A 17,593-nucleotide genomic window follows, 5' to 3' on the forward strand; every position below is an offset into this window, starting at 1 on the left:
TTTTGCTCCGCAAAACTTGCCACCAATAACCTTATTCCCTATAATAATAAAATGATGGATAGTTCCTTTTTATTTATAAAATTTAGTATTTTCGCGAAAAGAAAAAAAATTAATTATAATTATTGTCATATATATGTAGCATGAGTTATAAATATATAATTATTACCTTAGCAAAATATAAATAATAAGTAAAAAATATTGTTAGATAAAAAATATTATATGCATTTTGTTAGAGAAAAAAAATACAGTTTTAGAAAAGCAGGTTGATATATACTTTTTCAAAACGGCATATTACAAACACAAAAACTATTCTAAAGTGCAATCTCACGTACCCTCTTAGTTTATTCCTCTTGTATCTCATGTTTTTTAAGCAAAATTAGTAATTAGTATATCACAAAATATTTCATATGTGGTACCTTAACTCTACAAGTTATTAATTTGTAAAATTTAAAATATATTTCATGTATTTTTTTTTCCTGATAAACAACAATTAGTTGGCTGTTAAGCAATGAATGGCAGAGGGTCTGTAGTACTCGAAGCACTGTAGTGATCCAGTTTTTAGACATGAAGTAAAATCTTTTCGATTTAGTTCTTAGACATGAAGTGAAATCTTTTCGATTTATCATAGAGGCGAAGGTATTATAGACTTTATTTAGAGTATTTTTATTGGTCATATATGCACAAATAGGCAAAATCAGGATTCATCCGGTGATATTTCTTGAAAGGTAAATATCGTTATAAAAATTAAAATATGTTAAAATTAATAATTAAAGGATGTTGGCATTATTTACTATTTTTATTTTTAATATACTATAATAAGTATTTTTAAGAGTTGGGGGTGACAAAATGGTGCATCTCTGCCTATGTATGCAGCACACCTAATGTACCTATTATAAATATAAATATAAATGAACATGAAGCACTTCCATACAATATCACCATCTAATTATCATTTACTTCCAACTCTTTGATTACTTATATTAATAACATCTCTCTATTTCTTTCCAAATCTATCTTCTCTACAATGGAAAAAGCACCCCATATAGCCATTGTACCAAGTCCAGGAATGGGCCACTTGATCCCTTTAGTTGAATTTGCTAAAAAACTAAACAATCAACACAACATACATGCAACTTTCATCATCCCAAATGATGGACCTTTATCAATTTCTCAAAAGGTTTTTCTTGATTCACTTCCTAATGGTTTAAACTATCTTCTTCTTCCTCCTGTTAATTTTGATGACTTACCACAAGATACTCAAATGGAAACTCGAATTAGTCTCATGGTAACTCGGTCTCTTAATTCGCTCCGTGAAGTATTTAAGTCTTTAGTTGTGGAGAAAAATATGGTGGCTTTGTTTATTGATCTTTTCGGGACCGATGCATTTGATGTTGCTATTGAATTTGGTGTTTCACCTTATGTATTTTTTCCATCTACTGCTATGGCTTTATCTTTGTTTCTTCATTTACCTAAACTTGATCAAATGGTTTCATGTGAGTATAAGGAACTTTCTGAACCGGTTCAAATTCCAGGTTGTATACCGATTCGTGGACAAGACTTGCTTGACCCGGTTCAAGATAGAAAAAATGATGCATACAAATGGGTGCTTCATAATGTAAAGAGGTATTCGATGGCTAAGGGTATAGCGGTAAATAGCTTCAAGGAGTTAGAAGGTGGAGCATTGAAAGCTTTGTTAGAAGATGAACCGGGTAAGCCAAAAGTTTATCCGGTTGGACCACTGGTACAAACCGGGTTTAGTTGTGATGTTGATGGGATTGAGTGCTTGAAGTGGTTAGATGGTAAGCCATCCGGTTCTGTTTTATACATATCATTTGGAAGTGGTGGGACCCTTTCATATGATCAACTTAATGAGTTAGCTATGGGTTTAGAATTAAGTGAACAAAGGTTCATATGGGTGGTTAGAAGTCCAAATGATCAACCAAACGCCACCTACTTTGATTCTCATGGTCAAAAGGACCCTCTTGATTTTCTACCAGAAGGGTTCTTGGAAAGAACCAAAGGTTATGGGTTTGTGATCCCCTCTTGGGCCCCACAAGCTCAGATCCTGAGTCACAGTTCCACTGGTGGGTTTTTAACCCACTGTGGATGGAACTCGATTCTCGAGTCTGTAGTCCATGGTGTGCCGGTGATTGCTTGGCCACTTTATGCCGAACAAAAGATGAATGCAGTGTCTTTAACTGAGGGTATAAAAATTGCAATAAGACCGGTTGTCGGGGAAAATGGGATTGTGGGTCGCTTAGAGATCGCGAGAGTTGTGAAGAGTTTGTTGGAGGGGGAAGAAGGGAAGGCGATTAGGAGTCGAGTTCGCGATCTTAAGGATGCAGCAGCTAATGTTCTTAGTAAAGATGGGTCTTCTACAAAAGCTTTGGATCAATTGGCTTTGAAGTTGAAAAACAATAATTAAGCCAATATTTTAATTGTCAAGCACTTAAATATTTGTTAATTATTTTCCTTTTTTGTAAAAAATTATTAGATCCTGAGTTTATTTGTGTAATTGAAAGTTTGCAACTATTTCGTGCCAATAAGTAGTAAGTAGTTACATATACAAAATGAAAATACGGGGAGACATTTAGGGGTGAAACTTTAATATAATAATTACGTATATAAGAAAAAAAAAATTAACAATAGCCCTTATCATATTTTGTTAACACGCTTAAAACATTTTAACAATTAACCGCCACCATAAAGTTAATAATCAACTCTTATTAGACGGTTTGTATCGTACTCGGAAAACGCCGTTGGAATCCCATGTAGCATGCAAGCCACTATAACAACTCTCACTTTTCATCTATCTTGACTAAAAGGCCCTTAGGGTTTCATTTCCTGACCTGCTTATTTTCATTAGGGTTGTTATCCCGACATTTAATGCTTTCATTAGGGTTGTTATCCCGACATTTAATGCTTAATAATTAATGCACGTATTTAATAACTTGAAACCCTAACCCTAATGAGTAATTAATACTATAAACCCTAAAACTTTAAAAACAAATGGGAAACAAATAAAATTAATTAAACTTGTAGAAACCAAAATGATAAATTAATAATACTTATTAAGTAGTAAAGTATATATATATATATATATATATATATATACATGCTGATTTATATAAAAAAAAGAAATAATATAAATGTATAAATAAAAATTCGGCTTAGAGAAAAAAAAAAAGACTTGAACACAAAGTAAACTACAATCCTAATCAAACTCAACTTACTTGCATCCTAATCCTAATCTTATCCTTGATCACCTATTTCATGAATCCTTGATTGATCACAACTCTTGATTAAAAATCTATAAATAGCCTCATGTTTCCTATATTTGGCATCACAAAAATTAAACCCCAAAAACCTCCCTCCTTGCTTGATCCGGTCGACAGTTTTGCTGCACCCAAACATCACCCTGATCGACATTCGAACTCTCCAAAAACAACCCACAATCCGCCACTTTCTGCTGCTGTAAACTCAGTCGATCACCACCACTATTGCCTGCTGCGTTTTGCAGCCCACTCGCCACTCAAAACAGCCATAAAAGGCGACTGTGTAGATGTTATTTTGCTCTTGTTTCTTCCTGTTTTTTGCTGTGATTCGATGCTTAAACAGCCCCCAAGAAAGACTTAAGTTGCTGCGTTTTTTTTCTGCCTGTTTCCTGCTGTACATCGTGACCCAAATCAGCCCAAAAATCCTCCTGTTTCTGCTGAATTCGTCTGCCACAAATCCACCATCAAACACCCTTCTGTTGTGCTATTTTTGGGCGCCAACTTGCAGCCCTTTTATAATGTTCTCTGCGTGTCAAAATCCACCCAAACAGGCTGTCAAAGTCGCCTACTGCAGCTCCAAAATTGTTGCTGCTGTTCGCTGTGAATACACCACCAAAACAGCCATCTTTGTTGTGTTTTCGTCACTGTTTAGCTGCTACTGCTGTATGGTTCCATCACCCTCATAAAATCCTACTTTTGTTTGCTCTCATACATCTTAAGGTATCCTATAACTCAAGCATTTATCATACTTTTAAGTTAGTTACAATTCTTTAATGTTATTAGTTAAAAAAAAAAAATTTGATTATGAATAATGAATTTGATTATGAATAATGAATAAAACTTTAAACATGAACACATGAAGATAATTATAAGTATTATGAATATGAACTATAAATAATTAAATTGATCATGAGACTAGATAATAATAAATAGTTAAAGGTTTATAAATATAATGAATATGATTAATAAGTTAAGTAAGATAAATAATAGTTAAAGATGATGAGTTTGGATGTGATTAGTAAAAAAAAGGGGGTTATGATTAATAGATGAAGTATAGATTAAATAAGATTAAGTATGAAATATGATCATGGATTTTGTACTCGATATAGTTAATGCTATTAAGAATTATGATTAATCTAGTTCATGATTAGGATTAGTTGTTCAATAAAAGATTATGATTAATAAGATTTAACATGTTAGGGTTGTAAGTATCATCTTAATAATATGGTAAATGCAATTAAAAGGATTATGATTTTATGTAATTGAAAAAGGTAGGAGATTAATTAGTTGTTATAATGAAAGGTTGGTTGTTTGATTAATAAGTTAGATAATAATAATGATAAAAAGAGTATGAACTAGTTAAAGAATATGGTTATTAATAAGTTAAGGTTGATGGAATGATTATGATATAGATTATGAAAAAAGAATTGTTTATGAATATTAAGATCGGGGTTGATGAATAAGTTATGATTTTATGTGATGATTAGTTTAAGATTATGATAAAGGGTTATGTTTATGTATTAGTAAAGTAATTATGATCGTGGTATACGCGCATGCATACATGCATTATTACGTACGTGCATGTATACACTATATGTATGTGTGTGTGTGTGTGTATATGTAAATATATACATACGTGTATATGTATATGTATATATGTATGTAGATGTACGTGTGTATGTATGAATGTGTATTATATAAGTTATATAAGATTAGAAAATAAAAAGTAATAAGGATTATATATATGTATCACCTTACACTTATATATATGTAACACCTATACCTAACATATATATTATATATAATACTAATAAAGAATATATATGTATGTATCATATAGGTATATTCATACAAGTATACATAATAGTTGAATAATTAAAGACTAATAATACTATTATTAGTATAATTTATATACATATCCACTTAAGTACGCTAAGTATATTATCACTTATATATATATAACTTTTCTCGAAAACGGTCACTGTTAATATAGTTTGCTATATTAATAAACAAACTTTATGTCTATTAGACATTAACTAATCGAACAATATATCTCTAGGTTGAGATCTCCGTGTTCAACACTCCGATCATATAACTTGCGTGGATTATCTATCTGCTATTAAGGTGAACTTCATAGCCCCTCTTTTACTATTTCTTAACTGTTTTATAACTTTGGGGTGAGACACATGCTTGCTTTTAAACTGTTTTACGCTTAGACACAAGTACTCAAACTTTATTTTGATCAGTTCAAACTGTTTGCTAACATGCTTTGATTCATGCTTAATCCCTACCATGATATCGTTAATTACTGGAATTTGGTAAGCTTAGTTATTGTGATAGCGCTATTGAGGGTGACGTCTCTATCCGGATGACCGCTGGTCAATGGATACATAATAACGATGAACGACACGAACGTGATGTGTTTAGGGTAACTAATGGTTAGTATCGATATCATATACACCAGCACTACTACCGAACTGATTAAACCGCTTATTTAAATCTTGTGGTCTAAAAACTTATTATGATTATTAAACCTATGTTGTTCACTCAACCATTTTTGGATGACACTTTTAAGCATGTTTTGTCTCAGGTACTTAGATACTTTGCTTCCGCTGTAGAACTCTGCTGTTACTTAGAAGTCAAGCCGGACACTGGGACCAGAGTTAGCATCCGCTTCAATGGCGATTTTGGCGGGGTGTTTGAAATGTCCCGTTCTTATTGATTAAAAACGTTCCATATTAATTGATTTCGTTGCGAGGTTTTGACCTCTATATGAGACATTTTTCAAAGACAGCATTCATTTTTAAAACAAACCATAACCTTTATTTCATAAATAATGGTTTAAAAAGCTTTATGTAGATTATCAAATAATGATAATCTAAAATATCCTATTTACACACGACCATTACATAATGGTTTACAATACAAATATGTTACATCGAAATCAGTTTCTTGAATGCAGTTTTTACACAATATCATACAAACATGGACTCCAAATCTTGTCCTTATTTTAGTATGCAATAGCGGAAGCTCTTAGTATTCACCTGAGAATAAACATGCTTTAAACGTCAACAAAAATGTTGGTGAGTTATAGGTTTAACCTATATATATCAAATCGTAACAATAGACCACAAGATTTCATATTTCAATACACATCCCATACATAGAGATAAAAATCATTCATATGGTGAACACCTGGTAGCCGACATTAACAAGATGCATATATAAGAATATCCCCATCATTCCGGGACACCCTTCGGATATGATATAAATTTCGAAGTACTAAATCATCCGGTACTTTGGATGGGGTTTGTTAGGCCCAATAGATCTATCTTTAGGATTCGCGTCAATTAGGGTGTCTGTTCCCTAATTCTTAGATTACCAGACTTAATAAAAAGGGGCATATTCGATTTCGATAATTCAACCATAGAATGTAGTTTCACGTACTTGTGTCTATTTTGTAAATCGTTTATAAAATCTGCATGTATTCTCATCCCAAAAATATTAGATTTTAAAAGTGAGACTATAACTCACTTTCACAGATTTTTACTTCGTCGGGAAGTAAGACTTGGCAACTGGTTGATTCACGAACCTATAACAATATATACATATATATCAAAGTATGTTCAAAATATATTTACAATACTTTTAATACATTTTGATGTTTTAAGTTTATTAAGTCAGCTGTCCTCGTTAGTAACCTACAACTAGTTGTCCACAGTTAGATGTACAGAAATAAATCGATAAATATTATCTTGAATCAATCCACGACCCAGTGTATACGTATCTCAGTATTGATCACAACTCAAACTATATATATATTGGAATCAACCTCAACCCTGTATAGCTAACTCCAACATTCACATATAGAGTGTATATGGTTGTTCCGCAATATATATATATATATATATATATATATATATATATATATATATATATATATATATATATATATATATATATATATATATATATATATATATATATATATATATATATATATATATATAGATGGGTCGACATGATAGGTCAAAACATTGTATACGTGTCTATGGTATCTCAAGATTACATAATATACAAGATAAGTTGATTAGGTTATGGTTGGAATAGATTTATTACTAACTTTCACGTAGGTAAAATGAGTAGTTTTTATCAATCTTGTTTTACTCGCCATTTCTTCATTTCTAATCCGTTTTGAGTGATTCCAGTGGCCACAGTTTCGTATTGAACTTAACTTTATGAATATAAATAGAAAAAGTATAAGTTTATAGTCGGAAATACAAGTTACAAGTCATTTTTGAAATAGGTAGTCATTTCCGTCGAAAGAACGACATCTTGATGGCCATTTTGAAAAACATACTTTCACTTTGAGTTTAATCATGATTTTTGGATATAGTTTCATGTTCATAAGAAAAATCATTTTTCCAGAATTATAGCTTTTAAATCAAAGTTCTTCTTAGCTTTTAATTATTCCAACCAAAACAGCCCCCGGTTTTACTACGACGGCGTATATCCAGTTTTATGGTGTTTATCGTGTTTCCGGGTTTTAAATCATTAAGTTAGCATATCATATAGATATAGAACATGTGTTTAGGTGATTTTAAAAGTCTAGTTAGAAGGATTAACTTTATTTGCGAACAAGTTTAGAATTAACTAAACTATGTTCTAGTGATTACAAGTTTATAACGTTGAATAAGACAGCTTTTTATGTATGAATCGAATGATGTTATGAACATCATTACTACCTCAAGTTCCTTGGATAAACCTACTGGAAATGAGAAAAATGGATCTAGCTTCAAAGGATCCTTGGATGGCTTGAAAGTTCTTGAAGCAGAATCATGACACGAAAATAATTTCAAATAAGATTTCCACTCGAAATAAGATTGTTATAGTTATAGAAATTGAATTAAAGTTTGAATATGATTATTACCTTGTATTAGAAAGATAACCTACTGTAAGTAACAAAGGTTTCTTAATCTTGGATGATTACTTGGAATGGATTTAGAAAACTTGGAAGTAAACTTGCAATCTTGGAAGTATTCTTGATTTTATGAAACTAGAACTTTTGGAATTTATGAAGAACACTTAGAACTTGAAGATAGAACTTAAGAGAGATCAATTAGATGAAGAAAATTGAAGAATGAAAGTGTTTGTAGGTGTTTTTGGTCGTTGGTGTATGGATTAGATATAAAGGATATGTAATTTTGTTTTCATGTAAATAAGTCATGAATGATTACTCATATTTTTGTAATTTTATTAGATATTTCATGCTAGTTGCCAAATGATGGTTCCCACATGTGTTAGGTGACTCACATGGGCTGCTAAAATCTGATTATTGGAGTGTATATACCAATAGTACATACATCTAAAAACTGTGTATTGTACGAGTACGAATACGGGTGCATACGAGTAGATTTGTTGATGAAACTGAACGAGGATGTAATTTTAAGCATTTTTGTTAAGTAGAAGTATTTTGATAAGTGTCTTGAAGTCTTTCAAAAGTGTATGAATAAATATTAAAACACTACATGTATATACATTTTAACTGAGTCGTTAAGTCATCGTTAGTCGTTACATGTAAATGTTGTTTTGAAACCTTTAGGTTAACGATCTTGTTAAATGTTGTTAACCCAATGTTTATAATATCAAATGAGATTTTAAATTATTATATTATCATGATATTATGATGTACGAATATCTCTTAATATGATCTATATACATTAAATGTCGTTACAACGATAATCGTTACATATATGTCTCGTTTCAAAATCATTAAGTTAGTAGTCTTATTTTTACATATGTAGTTCATTGTTAATACACTTAATGATATATTTACTTATTATTTAACATAATTAACCAAGTGTATCAATATCTTAATATGATTCATATGTACCTAGTAAGACGTTATAACGATAATCGTTATATATATCGTTTTCGAGTTTCTTAATTTAATAGTCTCATTTTTATGTATATAACTCATTGTTAAAATACCTAATGAGATAAATACTTATAATAAAATCATGTTAACTATATATATAACCATATATATGTCATCGTATAGTTTTTACAAGTTTTAACGTTCGTGAATCACCAGTCAACTTGGGTGGTCATTTGTCTATATGAAACCTATTCCAATTAATCAAGTCTTAATAAGTTTGATTGCTTAACATGTTGCAAACACTTAATCATGTAAATATCAATTTCATTTAATATATATAAACATGAAAAAGTTCGGGTCACTACAGTGTTACATTTGGTATCAGAGCTCTGGTTATAGGGAACTAGGTTACATTAGTGTGACTAACATGAAAAGTTAGGATGCATTAGTGAGTCTAGTCTATAACCGAGTTGTTCATTTGCATTGATTATTTGCATTACATTCTAGATTATGTGCATTAAGTTCACTTATATTTGTTATGCCTAGAACTCCTATACCATTCAAATCTTTAGAAACACTTTGCTATAGGAACTATACTTACACGTCTGACTCTTAGAATAAGAGCCATGACTTACTGTCCGCGTAGCTCTTTTGTCGACTCTGGGCGGTTTTCAATCTTTGTTGAATTTGGATGATTTTCTCTGTAGTTTCATGTATTATCTCCGGACCCGTAATCTGTCTATCCCCCACTTCACTCCAACAAATCGGAGACCTGCACTTTCTACCATAAAGTGCTTCAAACGGCGTCATCTCAATGCTTGAATGGTAGGTGTTGTTGTAGGAAAATTCTGCTAACGGTAGATGTCGATCCCAACTGTTTCCGAAATCAATAACACATGCTCGTAGCATGTCTTCAAGCGTTTGTATCGTCCTTTCGCTCTGCCCATCAGTTTGTGGATGATAGGCAGTACTCATGTCTAGACGAGTTCCTAATGCTTACTGTAATGTCTGCCAGAATCTTGAAATAAATCTGCCATCCCTATCAGAGATAATAGAGATTGGTATTCCATGTCTGGAGACGACTTCCTTCAAATACAGTCGTGCTAACTTCTCCATCTTGTCATCTTCTCTTATTGGTAGGAAGTATGCTGATTTGGTGAGACGATCAACTATTACCCAAATAGTATCATAAGCACTTGCAATCCTTGGCAATTTAGTAATGAAATCCATGGCAATGTTTTCCCATTTCCATTCCGGGATTTCAGGTTGTTGTAGTAGACCTGATGGTTTCTGATGTTCAGCTTTGACCTTAGAACATGTCAAACATTCTCCTACATATTTAGCAACATTGGCTTTCATACCCGGCCACCAAAAATGTTTCTTGAGATCCTTGTACATCTTCCCTGTTCCAGGATGTATTGAGTATCTGGTTTTATGAGCTTCTCTAAGTACCATTTCTCTCATATCTCCAAATTTTGGTACCCAAATTCTTTCAGCCCTATACCGGGTTCCGTCTTCCTGAATATTAAGATGCTTCTCTGATCCTTTGGGTATTTCATCCTTTAAATTTCCCTATTTTAAAATCCCTTGTTGCGCCTCCTTTATTTGAGTAGTAAGGTTAGTGTGAATCATTATATTCATAGATTTTACTCGAATGGGTTCTCTGTCCTTCCTGCTCAAGGCGTCGGCTACCACATTTGCCTTCCCCGGGTGGTAACGAATCTCAAAGTCGTAATCATTCAACAATTCAATCCACCTACGCTGCCTCATATTCAGTTGTTTCTGATTAAATATGTGTTGAAGACTTTTGTGGTCGGTATATAGAATACTTTTGACCCCATATAAGTAGTGCCTCCAAGTCTTTAATGCAAAAACAACCGCGCCTAATTCCAATTCATGCGTCGTATAATTTTGTTCGTGAATCTTCAATTGTCTAGACGCATAAGCAATCACCTTCGTTCGTTGCATTAATACACAACCGAGACCTTGCTTTGATGCATCACAATAAATCACAAAATCATCATTTCCTTCAAGCAATGACAATATAGGTGCCGTAGTTAGCTTTTTCTTCAATAACTGAAACGCTTTCTCTTGTTCATCTTTCCATTCAAATTTCTTCCCTTTATGCATTAATGCAGTCAAGGGTTTTGCTATTCTGGAAAAGTCTTGGATGAACCTTCTGTAGTAACCAGCTAGTCCTAAAAACTGGCGTATGTGTTTCGGAGTTTTCGAGTTTTTCCACTTTTCAACAGTTTCTATCTTTGCCGGATCCACCTTAATACCTTCTTTGTTCACTATGTGACCGAGGAATTGAACTTCTTCCAACCAAAATACACACTTTGAAAACTTAGCGTACAATTCTTCCTTCCTCAATACTTCTAACACCTTTCTCAAATGTTCACCGTGTTCTTGGTCATTCTTTGAGTAAATAAGTATGTCATCAATGAAAATAATGACAAACTTGTCAAGGTATGGTCCACACACTCGGTTCATAAGGTCCATGAACACAGCTGGTACATTAGTCAATCCAAACGGCATAACCATAAACTCGTAATGACCATAACGCGTCCTAAAAGCAGTCTTTGGAATATCATCTTCTTTCACCCGCATTTAATGATACCCGGAACGTAAATCGATCTTCGAATAAACCGACGAGCCTTGTAGTTGATCAAATAAGTCGTCAATTCTCGGCAGTGGATAACGGTTTTTGATGGTAAGTTTGTTCAACTCTCTGTAGTCAATACACAACCTAAATGTACCATCCTTCTTCTTGACAAATAAAACAGGAGCTCCCCATGGTAATGTGCTTGGTCGAATGAAACCACGTTCTAATAGTTCTTGTAATTGGCTTTGCAGTTCTTTCATCTCGCTGGGTGCGAGTCTGTAAGGAGCACGAGCTATTGGTGCAGCTCCTGGTACAAGATCTATTTGAAATTCAACGGATCGATGTGGGGGTAATCCCGGTAATTCTTTCGGAAATACATCGGGAAATTCTTTTGCGACGGGAACATCATTGATGCTCTTTTCTTCAGTTTGTACTTTCTCGACGTGTGCTAGAACAGCATAGCAACCTTTTCTTATTAATTTTTGTGCCTTCAAATTACAAATAAGATGTAGCTTCGTGTTGCCCTTTTCTCCGTACACCATTAAGGGTTCTCCTTCTTCTCGTACAATGCGAATTGCATTTTTATAACATACGATCTCTGCTTTCACCTTCTTCAGCCAGTCCATGCCAACTATTACTTCAAAACTCCCTAACTCTACTGGTATCAAATCAATCTTAAATATTTCGCTACCCAGTTTAATTTCTCGATTCCGGCATATATTATCTGCTGAAATTAATTTACCGTTTGCTAATTCGAGTAAAAATTTACTATCCAACGGCGTCAATGGACAACTTAATTTAGCACAAAAATCTCTACTCATATAGCTTCTATCAGCACCCGAATCAAATAAAACGTAAGCAGATTTATTGTCAATAAGAAACGTACCCGTAACAAGCTCCGGGTCTTCCTGTGCCTCTGCCGCATTAATATTGAAAACTCTTCCACGGCCTTGTCCATTCGTGTTCTCCTGGTTCGGGCAATTTCTAATAATGTGGCCCAGTTTTCCACATTTATAACAAACTACATTGGCATAACTTGCTCCGACACTACTTGCTCTGCCATTACTCGTTCCGACACCATTTGTTCCTTTCGTTCTGTTAACCCCTGGTCCGTAGACCTCACACTTCGCCGTGCTATGACCATTTCTTTTACACTTGTTGCAAAATTTGGTGCAGAACGCCGAGTGATACTTTTCACACCTTTGGCATAGCTGCTTCTGATTGTTGTTGTTGTTGCGGTTGTTATTGTTGTTGGAATGATTGTTGTAGTTGTTGTTGTTGTTGTTGTTGTTGTTGTTGTTGTTGTTGTTGTTGTTGTTGTTGTTGTTGTTGTTGTTGTTGTTGTTGTTGTTGTTGTTGCGATTGATGTTGCGATTGTTGGGATAATTGTTGCGATTATTATTGTAATTGCTGTTGTTGTTGTATTGGTGATTCTTATCACCGTTTTCCTCCCACTTTCTTTTGACTTGCTTCACATTGGCCTCTTCAGCCGTCTGTTCTTTAATTCTTTCCTCAATCTGGTTCACTAGTTTGTGAGCCATTCTACATGCCTGTTGTATGGAGGTGGGCTCATGTGAACTTATATCTTCTTGGATTCTTTCCGGTAATCCTTTCACAAACGCGTCGATCTTCTCTTCCTCATCTTCGAACGCTCCCGGACACAATAGGCACAATTCTGTGAATCGTCTTTCTTACGTGGTAATATCAAATCCTTGGGTTCGTAACCCTCTAAGTTCTGTCTTGAGCTTATTGACCTCGGTTCTGTGACGGTACTTCTCGTTCATCAAGTGCTTGAATGCTGACCACGGTAGTGCGTACGCATCATCTTGTCCCACTTGCTCTAGATAGGTATTCCACCATGTTAACGCAGAACCTGTGAAGGTATGCGTAGTGTACTTCACTTTGTCCTCTTCAGTACACTTACTTATGGCAAACACCGATTCGACCTTCTCGGTCAACCGTTTCAATCCGATCGGTCCTTCGGTCCCATCAAATTCCAAAGGTTTGCAGGCAGTGAATTCTTTGTAGGTGCATCCTACACGATTTCCTGTACTGCTAGATCCAAGGTTATTGTTGGTATGTAGCGCAGCCTGTACTGCGGCTATGTTTGAAGCTAGAAAAGTACGGAATTCCTCTTCATTCATATTCACGGTGTGTCGAGTAGTCGGTGCCATTTCCTTCAAAATAGTCAAATGGAACAAGTTAATCATACAGAATATTAAGAGTAGTTAATAGTATTTCGTAGCATAATATGAACTCATTTATAAAAGCTTTTTCTTCATATTAGCGTTTTATAAGTTTAAATTCGGGTAGTACCTACCCGTTAAGTTCATACTTAGTAGCTAATATACAATTCAACTACTACAATTCTATATGAAAAACTGATTATAATAATATTTCGCGTTCAAACTTTTATACAATATTTTACAAACTTACAATACTGCTTATTTTACATAAAGCATGAAATATAGCACACAATAACTTTGATACAAGATAGTTGTGAAGATAATTCTAGCTAGTACACAAGTCGTTCAACAAAGGTAATAAAGACACGTAATTCATACGTCCAGAAACAAGTCATGCATTCTGGTTTTACTAGGACTACTTCCCATCCTTGGTCTTGTGGAACATAACCGTTATGGCCGTTGATAAGACAGCGTGTTGTAACGTCGTCAAAGGGACGAGGGTTACGTAATGACCAACAGTCTCGTAATAACCTAAAAACCTCATTTCTTACCCCAATATCGACTCCGTCACTTGTGGGAACGTTTTGTTTAATAGTTGTAGCCCGATGTTCTTTTTCTCACTTTGGTGAGAAGCGAACATTACTAACCCGTAAGCATAGCATGCTTCTTTATGTTGCATGTTAGCCACTTTTTCTAAATCATGAAGTCCTATATTCGGATACATTGAGTCAAAATAATTTCTTAACCCGTTGCGTAAAATAGCATTTGGGTTCCCCGCAATATATGCGTCAAAGTAAACACATCGTAACTTATGGATTTCCCAATGTGATATCCCCCATCTTTCGAATGAAAGCCTTTTATAAACCAAGGCATTCTTGGAACGTTCTTCGAATGTTTTACAAACTGATCTCGCCTTAAATAGTTGTGCCGAGGAATTCTGACCGACTCTAGACAAGATTTCATCAATCATGTCTCCGGGTAGGTCTCTTAAAATATTGGGTTGTCTATCCATTTTGTGTTTTTATACTGTAAAATAGACAAGAGTTAGATTCATAAAAAAAAATACTTATTAATACAAGCATTTTTTACATATATCATAAAGCATAAGCACACTATATTACATATATTACACCACACGAATACAACTATCTTATTCCGACTCGCTCGTTTCTTCTTCTTCAGTTTTGGTTCGTTTTGCCAAGTTTCTAGGGATATATGATGTTCCCCTAATACGAGCTGTCGTTTTCCACAACGGTTTAGAAAAATCTGGTGGTTTAGAGGTTCCCGGGTCATTGTTACAACTTAAGGGCTTCGGGGGTTGACGATACTTATAAAGTTCATCGGGGTTGGAATTAGATTTCTCTATTTTTATGCCCTTTCCCTTATTTTTTTTCCTTTTTAAATTCAGTTGGGGTAATTTCTATAACATCATCGGAATTCTCGTCGGAATCCGATTCATCGGAGAATTGGTAATCCTCCCAATATTTTGCTTCCTTGGCGGAAACACCATTGACCATAATTAACATTGGTTGGTTGGTTGAGGATTTTATTTTACGTAACCGTTTTATTATTTTCCCCACTGGTTCTATTTCCTCCTCCGGTTCCTCCTCTTCCGGTTCTAATTCTTCTTTCGGTTCTGATTCTTCTTCCGGTTCTTCTTCGGGAACTTGTGAATCAGTCCAATATATATTCGACTCTTCGTTATTATTAGGTGAGTCAATGAGATTTGTACTAGAGGTAGACATCTATCACACAATATCAAACATGTTAAGAGATTAATATATCACATAATATATACATGTTAATAATATATAGTTTCCAACAAAAATGTTAAGCAATCATTTTTAAAGAAAACACGGTCGAAGTCCAGACTCACTAATGCATCCTAACAAACTCGATAAGACGTACTAATGCAAATTTTCTTGTTCTCTAAGACCAACGCTCTGATACCAACTAAAATGTCCCGTTCTTATTGATTAAAAACGTTCCATATTAATTAATTTCGTTGCGAGGTTTTGACCTCTATATGAGACATTTTTCAAAGACTGCATTCATTTTTAAAACAAACCATAACCTTTATTTCATAAATAAAGGTTTAAAAAGCTTTACGTAGATTATCAAATAATGATAATCTAAAATATCCTGTTTACACACGACCATTACATAATTGTTTACAATACAAATATGTTACATCGAAATCAGTTTCTTGAATGCAGTTTTTACACAATATCATACAAACATGGACTCCAAATCTTGTCCTTATTTTAGTATGCAACAGCGGAAGCTCTTAGTATTCACCTGAGAATAAACATGCTTTAAACGTCAACAAAAATGTTGGTGAGTTATAGGTTTAACCTATATATATCAAATCGTAACAATAGACCACAAGATTTCATATTTCAATACACATCCCATACATAGAGATAAAAATCATTCATATGGTGAACACCTGGTAACCGACATTAACAAGATGCATATATAAGAATATCCCCATCATTCCGGGACACCCTTCGGATATGATATAAATTTCGAAGTACTAAAGCATCCGGTACTTTGGATGGGGTTTGTTAGGCCCAATAGATCTATCTTTAGGATTCGCGTCAATTAGGGTGTATGTTCCCTAATTCTTAGATTACCAGACTTAATAAAAAGGGGCATATTCGATTTCGATAATTCAACCATAGAATGTAGTTTCACGTACTTGTGTCTATTTTGTAAATCGTTTATAAAATCTGCATGTATTCTCATTCCAAAAATATTAGATTTTAAAAGTGGGACTATAACTCACTTTCACAGATTTTTACTTCGTCGGGAACTAAGACTTGGCAACTGGTTGATTCACGAACCTATAACAATATATACATATATATCAAAGTATGTTCAAAATATATTTACAATACTTTTAATACATTTTGATGTTTTAAGTTTATTAAGTCAGCTGTCCTCGTTAGTAACCTACAACTAGTTGTCCACAGTTAGATGTACAGAAATAAATCGATAAATATTATCTTGAATCAATCCACGACCCAGTGTATACGTATCTCAGTATTGATCACAACTCAAACTATATATATATATATATTTTGGAATCAACCTCAACCCTGTATAGCTAACTCCAACATTCACATATAGAGTGTCTATGGTTATTCCGCAATATATATATATATATATATATATATATATATATATATATATATATATATATATATATATATATATATATATATATATATATATATATATATATGGGTCGACATGATAGGTCGAAACATTGTATACGTGTCTATGGTATCTCAAGATTACATAATATACAATATAAGTTGATTAGGTTATGGTTGGAATAGATTTATTACTAACTTTCACGTAGGTAAAATGAGTAGTTTTTATCAATCTTGTTTTACTCGCCATTTCTTCATTTCTAATCGTTTTGAGTGATTCCAGTGGCCACAGTTTCGTATTGAACTTAACTTTATGAATCTAAATAGAAAAATTATAAGTTTATAGTCGAAAATACAAGTTACAAGTCATTTTTGAAAGAGGTAGTCATTTCCGTCGAAAGAACGACATCTTGATGACCATTTTGAAAAACATACTTTCACTTTGAGTTTAATCATGATTTTTGGATATAGTTTCATGTTCATAAGAAAAA

The 17,593-nt window shown here is 33.6% G+C and overlaps 1 protein-coding gene across 1 annotated transcript; it reads left to right on the forward strand.

Moving 5' to 3' along the window:
• Positions 1-900: 900 nt before the first annotated feature.
• LOC139873076 (hydroquinone glucosyltransferase-like) lies at positions 901-2,532 on the forward strand. The gene has a single exon (XM_071861012.1). The coding sequence runs from the start codon at positions 1,025-1,027 to the stop codon at positions 2,423-2,425; it is 1,401 nt and encodes a 466-aa protein (XP_071717113.1). The 5' UTR covers positions 901-1,024; the 3' UTR covers positions 2,426-2,532.
• The last annotated feature ends 15,061 nt before the right edge of the window (positions 2,533-17,593 follow it).

Source organism: Rutidosis leptorrhynchoides, chromosome 1 (assembly GCF_046630445.1).
Source record: "Rutidosis leptorrhynchoides isolate AG116_Rl617_1_P2 chromosome 1, CSIRO_AGI_Rlap_v1, whole genome shotgun sequence".
NCBI classification, from domain to species: domain Eukaryota; kingdom Viridiplantae; phylum Streptophyta; class Magnoliopsida; order Asterales; family Asteraceae; genus Rutidosis; species Rutidosis leptorrhynchoides.